Source organism: Brachyistius frenatus, unplaced genomic scaffold, assembly GCF_029030835.1.
Source record: "Brachyistius frenatus isolate BFR_SWC_R1_liver_20210118 unplaced genomic scaffold, ASM2903083v1 Contig_477, whole genome shotgun sequence".
Taxonomy (NCBI): domain Eukaryota; kingdom Metazoa; phylum Chordata; class Actinopteri; family Embiotocidae; genus Brachyistius; species Brachyistius frenatus.
Window position 1 is genome coordinate 4,249 of NW_027211076.1, and position 9,706 is coordinate 13,954.

At 40.1% G+C, this 9,706-nt stretch overlaps 1 protein-coding gene across 1 annotated transcript; it reads left to right on the forward strand.

Annotated features, from left to right (window-relative positions):
* The first annotated feature begins 409 nt into the window (after nt 1-409).
* Nucleotides 410-8,917, forward strand: pikfyve (phosphoinositide kinase, FYVE finger containing). The gene is made up of 6 exons (XM_069687606.1): nt 410-1,476; nt 3,896-3,999; nt 4,080-4,208; nt 6,777-7,038; nt 7,118-7,192; nt 8,449-8,917. Exons 1-6 carry the CDS (start codon nt 1,362-1,364, stop codon nt 8,562-8,564), a joined length of 801 nt encoding a protein of 266 aa, XP_069543707.1. The 5' UTR covers nt 410-1,361; the 3' UTR covers nt 8,565-8,917.
* The last annotated feature ends 789 nt before the right edge of the window (nt 8,918-9,706 follow it).

A 9,706-nucleotide genomic window follows, 5' to 3' on the forward strand; every position in this document is an offset into this window, starting at 1 on the left:
TCCTCCTGAATCTCTAGGAATATGATAATTAATATGACTGGGAGGAGTTGCTTCATTAATACTAACATATTCTTCCTGTTGCAGCCAGTTCTCTGTGAGACAGTAAATCAATCTGATGATCAGTTATCAAGTCATTTACTAACAGAGATTTAGACCAGAGAGACCTGATATTTAATAGTTCACTTTTAATTGTCAGATTTTTTTGATCCATTAATTTGGTAGGATCGATTTTTATTACATTTTTATTGATTTATTTAAGAAGCTGCAGAGGAGCTGTAAGACTGCAGCTCTGTATCCTGGCCTCAACCCTGGATGTCAGGTTTTAGGGCTGTTAAGAGACACGGCCATGTTTCTAGAAAGACGAGCTGCACCATCCAAAGTAGGATGGATGCCGTCTCTCCGGATCAGACCAGGTTTCCCCCAGAAAGTATTCCAGTTGTCAATGAAGCCCACATTGTTAGCGGGACACCACCTCGACAACCAGCGGTGAAGTGAAGACGTACGGCTGAACATATCATCACTGGTCCAGTTAGGAAGGGGTCCAGAGAAAACTACATAGTCCCACATTGTTTTTGCAAAGTTGGACACCGATTCCACGTTAACTTTAGTGACCTCCGATTGGCGTAACCGGGTGTCTTTACTGCCGACGTTAATAACAATCTGACGGTATTTACGATTAGCCTTAGTCAGCAGGACAGAGATCAGAGGACAGAAACATATCAGAGGACAGAAACACAGAGATCAGAGGACAGAAACACAGAGATTAGAGGACAGAAACACAGAGGTCAGAGGACAGAAAGACACAGATAAACATGCCTTTGTCAAAGAGATTTTCCTGTTAAATGTTATATCTCTTCATTTGATGCTTAGGTAGAGCTCAGCTATGTTAATACATGTTTCAAAATATTTTCCAATCAAAAAACACTGAATCAGGTCCCCTTACTGATCATCTGATCATGTGATTTTTCTGAGTCACAGCGGGAGAAAACTGTGTTTTGAGTGGAAATAGAACTTTTAGTTAATTTGTTATGAGGAACCGTGACGTGACCCCTGACCCCTGAACCCAGAGGTCCACTTAGATCCTCAGAACCGAATGGACATCTCTGAGGACCTTTCAATCCAGATGGAGCTCAGTTGAATATTTCCATCGTAAACTCTGCTCCTTCTCTAATAAAACATTTACAATCAGTTAAAACAGAAAATATTCAGTCATGATATTATGGAAACAGATTTGATTCAAGTATATCAAATTTGAAATCTATCCTGGCTGATGTTGTCTTCCACTCTGTGAACATGCAGAGTTTTCTGACGCCAACGCCAAGTTTTACTGTCGGATCTACTACGCCGAGCAGTTCCACAAGATGCGAGAGGAGATCATGGAGAGCAGCGAGGAGGACTTTGTCCGCTCGCTGTCCCACTGCGTCAACTGGCAGGCTCGCGGAGGAAAGTCTGGAGCCGTGTTCTACGCAACAGAAGGTTGGTGGCTGAGACGTGACGCTGCTTCACATGTAATCACACATGTTACTGAGGCTTCACATGTAATCACACGTTACTGAGGCTTCACATGTAATCACACGTTACTGAGGCTTCACATGTAAACACACGTTTCTGGGGCTTCACATGTAATCACAATTCTGGGGCTTCACATGTAATCACACAATTCTGGGGCTTCACATGTAATCACACGTTTCTGGGGCTTCACATGTAATCACACAATTCTGGGGTTTCACATGTAATCACACGTTTCTGTGGCTTCACATGTAATCACACATTTCTGGGGCTTCACCTGTAATCACACATTTCTGGGGCTTCACTTGTAATCACACGTTTCTGTGGCTTCACATGTAATCACACGTTTCTGTGGCTTCACATGTAATCACACGTTTCTGTGGCTTCACATGTAATCACACATTTCTGGGGCTTCACCTGTAATCACAGGTCTCTGGCTTCACATGTAATCACACGTTTCTGTGGCTTCACATGTAATCACGTTTCTGTGGCTTCACATGTAATCACACGTTTCTGTGGCTTCACAATGTAATCACACGTTTCTGTGGCTTCACAATGTAATCACACATTTCTGGGGCTTCACCTGTAATCACATGTTACTGAGGCTTCACATGTAATCACACGTTTCTGGGGCTTCACATGTAATCACACGTTTCTGTGGTGTCACATGTAATCACACAATTCTGGGGCTTCACATGTAATCACACGTTTCTGTGGTGTCACATGTAATCACATGATTCTGGGGCTTCACATGTAATCACACGTTTCTGTGGCTTCACATGTAATCACACATTTCTGGGGCTTCACCTGTAATCACAAGTCTCTGGCTTCACATGTAATCACACGTTTCTGTGGTTTCACATGTAATCACATGTTACTGAGGCTTCACATGTAATCACACGTTTCTGGGGCTTCACATGTAATCACACGTTTCTGTGGTGTCACATGTAATCACACGTTTCTGGGGCTTCACATGTAATCACACAATTCTGGGGTTTCACATGTAATCACACATTTCTGGGGCTTCACCTGTAATCACACATTTCTGGGGCTTCACTTGTAATCACACGTTTCTGTGGCTTCACATGTAATCACACATTTCTGGGGCTTCACCTGTAATCACAGGTCTCTGGCTTCACATGTAATCACACGTTTCTGTGGTTTCACATGTAATCACATGTTACTGAGGCTTTACATGTAATCACACGTTTCTGGGGCTTCACATGTAATCACACGTTTCTGTGGTGTCACATGTAATCACACAATTCTGGGGCTTCACATGTAATCACACGTTTCTGTGGTGTCACATGTAATCACATGATTCTGGGGCTTCACATGTAATCACACGTTTCTGGGGCTTCACATGTAATCACACGTTTCTGGGGCTTCACATGTAATCACACGTTTCTGGGGCTTCACATGTAATCACACGTTTCTGTGGTGTCACATGTAATCACACAATTCTGGGGCTTCACATGTAATCACACATTTCTGGGGCTTCACATGTAATCGCATGTTTCTGGGGCTTCACATGTAATCACACGTTTCTGTGTCTTCACATGTAATCGCACGTTTCTGTGGCTTCACATGTAATCACACAATTCTGGGGCTTCACATGTAATCACACATTTCTGGGGCTTCACATGTAATCACACGTCTCTGGGGCTTCACATGTAATCACACGTTTCTGTGGTGTCACATGTAATCACACAATTCTGGGGCTTCACATGTAATCACACGTTTCTGTGGCTTCACATGTAATCACACATTTCTGGGGCTTCACGTGTAATCACACGTTTCTGTGTCTTCACATGTAATCACACATTTCTGGGGCTTCACGTGTAATCACAGGTCTCGGGCTTCACATGTAATCACACATTTCTGGGGCTTCACATGTAAGCACACATTTCTGGGGCTTCACATGTAATCACATGTTTCTGCTCTGATCTTGAACTTGTGATGTTGATCTGGTGGAACTGAATCTCGTCCTGTTTCTGCAGTTTCTGAAGAAAAGATCTCATTGAACAAATACAACCAAAAGTTAAAAACAAACGTCTTTATGTGACTTCAACCTGACGCTGTTTTAAGCTGTTTTAGTAAGCAGCTGCGTCCCTTCATGAAACAGTGGGAAACAATTGTTGGTTTCTCTCTTAAATATACAGATTTTCATATTTCTTTTGTTGAGTTTTGATGTTTGTTGAACAAAATGTGCAATTTTTTCGAAATTTTATTTGATTTCAGCGACAAAACTCTTAGTAACGAAGAAATTGGCAGACAAATCCGTAATGAAAATAATTGTTTGATGTTTGTCAAACCTCATTTTTCAAAGTTCGTATTTATTAAAAAGGCTCAGTGATATGCACTGATTGTGTTTCTGTCCCGACAGATGACCGGTTCATCCTGAAGCAGATGCCACGCCTGGAGGTCCAGTCCTTCCTGGATTTTGCTCCTCACTACTTCACCTACATCATCGGAGCGGTGCAGCAGAAGGTACGCATCAGAAACATCTGCTTTCTGTCTGAGTTCAGCTGCCTGAGTGAAATAAATAAATAAGCGTGTTCGCACCGCAGCGTCCGACGGCGCTGGCGAAGATCCTGGGTGTTTACCGCATCGGGTACAAGAACTCCCAGAACAACACAGAGAAGAAACTGGACCTGCTCGTCATGGAGAACCTCTTCTATGGACGCAAGATGGCTCAGGTTGGACTTCCACACACCTACTGACTCAAGGGCTTCTGCATTTTCACAGTTTTCTACTTTCTACGTCTGTTTTCTCACGTTTCCCACAAAATAAGTTAAAAAGTGGAAATGACGGACAGTTTCTGTTTTCTTAGTTGAGTGGTTCCCTGGAGGACCTCAGGAGTCACGGAAAAACAATTCAAGCAATTTGGGCATTAATACATGTATTTGCTATTGAATTTATTCATCTATTAATTACGTTTTTTTAAATGATGTACTGATTGATTGTTTTATGTTGTTTTTGCCCGTAAGAGGCGGCCATTTTGAGCGTCTCGCCATGAAATTACGCGTTGCTTTAAATCTTATGTACATGGACCGACCTTCTCCAAACATCACAGGTATGATAACAGCCCCGCCCTGAAGACCCCTGTGGGGTAATATTCGCTCATAGTCATAGCGCCCCCTGTTGGCCACTGGAAATGACACTTTTCATACTTTCACATTCTACGTCGAGCTGGTTGATCCCATGAACCTAAAGTCAGGTCACAATAACCTAAACATGTAGTTGATGATATATTGAAACTTTCATTCGACTTTGTCAATGGGCGTCGCCGTGACGATGCGGCAAAGTTGGATGTCTTGCCATGACACAGGAAGTTGATGTTTAAGGTCAAAGGATGCTTGAAACCTCACGAAACGTGTCACATACATCCGGCGCGGTGAGACGATACATCTGATGTGTTTTGCGAGTGGGCGTGGCCAAACGGCTCGCCAGCGCCCCCTGCTGGAGACAGGAAACGAGACGAAAATAGCAACTTTAAGCGGGTATACGCGGTCCCACGCTGCACGTCGGGGAGACGGCGCGCGGGAGTGCGAGGGCCCGTCTATCACGGCTTGCAGTTTTAATTTGAAAATCTTTTTTATTTGAACTATTTATTGATGGATTAATATTTCATTTGGAAATCATATTCATGATTTCTCTTTTTATTGCCCATTTAAAAATCAAATAATAAACTACTTTGTAATTTAGTCTCTTTTTTTTATAGATTAACATATGCATTTGCAAATACATTTATTAATGCCCAAATTGCTTAATTACTTGACTCTGTTGAACTGATCTGATTGGAAACCGGACGCTACTACGACCTCTAGTGGCACTTGGTGGTATAGCAGCTTAAGACACTTCTACATGGGAACCATTTTTCAGAGCCAGAAGCTACGATCACTTTTATATATGGACTATTTATATACAGTCTGTTTATATACAGTCTATTTATATTGTCTATAAACAGTATATTTATATACAGTCTATTTATATACAGTCTATTTATATAGTCTATTTATATACAGCATATTTGTATACAGTCTGTTCATTTACAGTATATATAGTCTATTTATATACAGTATATTTATATACACTATATTTGTATACAGTCTGATTATATACAGTATATTTGTATAGTCTATTTATATAGTCTATAAACAGTATATTTATGTAATATATTTATATACGGTCTATTTATTTGCATATAGTCTGTTTATATACAGGCTGTTCATTTACAGTATATTTATATAGAGTCTATTTATATACTATATTTATATACAGTATATATATATATATAGTCTATTTATAGTCTATTTAGATACAGTCTATTTATATACACTAGATTTGTATACAGTATATTTATATAGTCTATTTATATACACTATATTTATAGTCTATTTATATACAATATATTTATATAACATATACTTATACAGTTTATATACAGTCTATTTATATACAATATATTTATATAATGTATACTTATACAGTTTATTTATTTACAGTCTATTTATATACAGTCTGTTTATATACAGTCTGTTTATATAGTTTATTTATATACAGTCTATTTGTATATAGTCTATATACAGTACATTTTTATACAGTATATTTATATAGTCTATATACAATACATGTATATAATGTATATTTATACAGTCTATTTATATACAATATATTTGTACAATGTATACTTATTCAGTTTATTTATATACAGTCTATTTGTACACAGTGTTTATATACAGTCTATTTGTAGAGTCTATTTATATAGTCTATTTATATACAATATATTTATATACTGTATATTTATACAGTCTGTTTATATATAGTCTATTCATATACAGTCTGTTTATATAGTCTATTTATATACAATATATTTATATAATGTATATTTATGCAGTTTATTTATAGTCTTTTTGTATAGTCTTTTTAAATACAGTCTGTTTATATACAGTATAATTATATACAGTCCAATTATATAGTCTATTTATATACACTATATTTGTATACAGTCTGTTTATATAGTCTTTATATAATCTATTTATTTACAGACTATTCATATACAGTCTATTTATATACAATCTGTTTATTTACATTTTATTTATATACGGTATATTTGTATACAGTCTATTTATGCAGTCTATTCATGTACAGTATATTTATATACACTATATTTATAGACAATCAGTGGGAAGACAACTGGTTGGTGGTAAGTGTAGTTTTTGTGTGAAATGAGTCTGGTTGATCTGAAACCGTCGTCTCCGCAGGTGTTTGACCTCAAAGGCTCCCTGAGGAACCGAAACGTGAAGACGGACTCGGGGAAGGAGAGCTGCGAGGTCGTTCTGCTGGACGAGAACCTGCTGAAGCTGATCCACGACAACCCGCTGTACATTCGCTCTCACTGCAAGGCCATCCTGCGAGCCGCCATTCACAGCGACGCCTACTTCCTGTCCAGCCACCTCATCATCGACTACTCCCTGCTGGTGGGGCGGGACGACGCCACGGACCAGCTGGTGGTCGGGATCATCGGTGAGAGGAGGAGGGTCGTCTGGACCGTCGGTGCCATGTCGGGGTTCGTTTTCTAACTGCTCTTCTGCTCTCCCTGCAGATTACATCAGAACGTTTACGTGGGACAAGAGACTGGAGATGGTCGTCAAATCCACTGGAATCCTGGGAGGCCAAGGTAAACACGATAGATGGGAACAGACGGGTGGAGGGGAAGTTGGCAGGTGGATGCCACAGATCATCGCAGTCATGTCTCTGCTCGGACGAGGCGACCGAAGTACGTTATGAGCTGATCCGAGTGGGTGGAGGTGAACACTGCAGATTGTCGGCATTGCCGTTAGTGGCATTCCTGTCAGTCGCTGCACGATCTGACCAACAGAAAAATATAGAAAAAGAAAAATGTTATCTTGGCGTTTCCTGCCAGCAACCGAGCGCTTCTCATGACTTACAACATGATGCTCGCACATCCAGCACTGGTGAGAATGAAGAGTACTAAACAGATGAGCCTGTTTTCTACAGAGACTAATCTGATTGGTTTGTCATTTCACAGACACACAAGTGAGTTTGTCAGCTCACCTTGAATTGGGAGTAAAACTGACTTTTTGGAGCATTACTGCAGTTTCCATCCATTAAAAGTTTTCATGAAAGGAAGTTAGTTTTTATCCAAAAAATTTGGATGCAAGTTTGAAGTGAGTTTTTCTGTGGTAAAATTGCTGAAATCAGAAAAAATTTGATTGTTTTTTTTTAAGCACTACCTGATAATAATCATGCTGCACATCACACATTATTTTAGTTATAATCTTTGTTTATTTATTGAACTTAGAGAACCCTGGAGATAAAAGGTCCTAAAAGCTGCGTATGTTTCCAGAACAGAGCGTCTGTGACTGGAATATAGAAACAAGGACGACATCAGCTGTCAAAATAAGAGCTTTAGATGCTGTTTAATTCATGTTCATTCAACACATAGACCTGCTGGATGAAACAAACAAAGAGACGTCTCCGACAACTGGACGTGTGGAGAAAACTCATTTAACATCCAGTATTCCTCTCTTTAATGGTGAAACCACATTTACCAGAAACCCCGTCATTTTTTTCCCGCTTGTTTGGGTTTTATCCGGTGCAGTTTGTTTGAGTTTCTGTTGACGACATTTTTGCATAAAAATCACGAGAAGTTGCGTTCATTGTTGTGAGGACAAGCGGAAGGTATTTCTGGTAGTTTCTCTGAAGCCTCTGATGGCTTATGAGTCGGTCAGTCAGACGCTCACTTTAACATCAGTTGTTTCGACCTCTCGGCCGTCGTGGTTTTGGCCCCGCCCCCTCCACCGTACTCAGGGTTCAGACTCACTGGTGTTCTTACAACCGTCCTCCCGCTGATGATGACGATAGCTCTTCCTCTGTGGTCTGCTCTGACCTGTCACCGTGTTTTGTCTCCAGGGAAGCTGCCCACCGTGGTTTCCCCGGAGCTGTACAGAGCACGGTTCTGTGAGGCCATGGACAAATACTTCCTGATGGTCCCGGACCACTGGACCGGCCTCGGCACCAACTGCTGATTACTGAACACACAGCTGGACACTCTTTGCGCAGAAACCGGTTTCCTGGAACGAATCTACTTGAGGCAGAAGCACACTGGATGTTGAGTGTTGACGGGTCCGACTCCATCCTGCACGCCATCATTCCATGAAGCAGCATCTGCGGCATTATGAACACATCTGGATGTTTCATGGCAGTATTTTTTGGTCCTAATTTGTGACCCTCTGACATGTTTCAGAGGGACTCTTGTTTTATTTGAGTTAGTGCCACTAAAAACATTCAGTCTGGTGGTTTAAGTTTGATAAATAATTTGTGTAATTTAACATTTGTAAATGTACAGAGATTATGTAACAATTAAAATGTTATTACCCTATCTGTTTGTTTTGGAGTTCTTGGATAGAAATGATACAGAGACGATAAACGTTTGGATTTATCAGTTATTTACATACAATATGACGTGATAATTTCAGTTAATTTGTACCTAAAGCTTTTATAATTCATGTTTTTACATGTACGATGGTTCACACGACCTCTTGTATGAACTGAAGAGAGTCGTCTGACTGCAGCTCTGTGGAGCGTTCAGCATCTTTCATCTCGTTGGTTTGATTTTACAACCTGCAGCTTTGATTGACACTTGTCGTTTTCAGACATGACAGGCAGCTGTTCTCAGGAAAACGATCTAAAAAGCCAAAGTACCCAGTCAGTGTGAAAACACTGTAGTATTTAGCAACGAAACCAGCAGATCTTTTTCTGAAGAACTGGTGGCGACCAAAAACGGAGCTAAAAGAAAGTGAAAGTTGGACTTCAATCAGCAGATGTCACGAACATGATGTCACTTTATAGCCGCTGGGTGTGTGAACAAGCAACTGCTTACTAACTTGTTCAGAATGAATAATATAAAACATCAAGCAAAAAGATATATTTACAGATTTTAACAGGTGTGCAACAACTGGACTATAAAAACATCCTGTATATTTTTTGTAAAAAAAACAGCACGACAGTGACTCCGAACAGATTTGTATAATTGTAGAGTTTATATAAAACAAAGGGAAGCTGACAAACAGCCCTCATCATGTCGTACTGCATCAGGAACTGGTGTGAACGTCATCAGACACCGGTCTCACGTTCTGGTACAATAATAATAACACTGGCAGACAGACTC

What these genes read in the sequence shown, in the direction of transcription:
- pikfyve (XM_069687606.1), top strand. Translation starts at nt 1,362, where the DNA reads ATGCGAGAGGAGATCATGGAGAGCAGCGAGGAGGACTTTGTCCGCTCG. An exon ending in GCTGGTGGTCGGGATCATCG is followed by an intron (nt 7,039 to 7,117) that starts GTGAGAGGAGGA and finishes CTCTCCCTGCAG; the next exon opens with ATTACATCAGAACGTTTACG. An exon ending in TGGAATCCTGGGAGGCCAAG is followed by an intron (nt 7,193 to 8,448) that starts GTAAACACGATA and finishes TTTTGTCTCCAG; the next exon opens with GGAAGCTGCCCACCGTGGTT.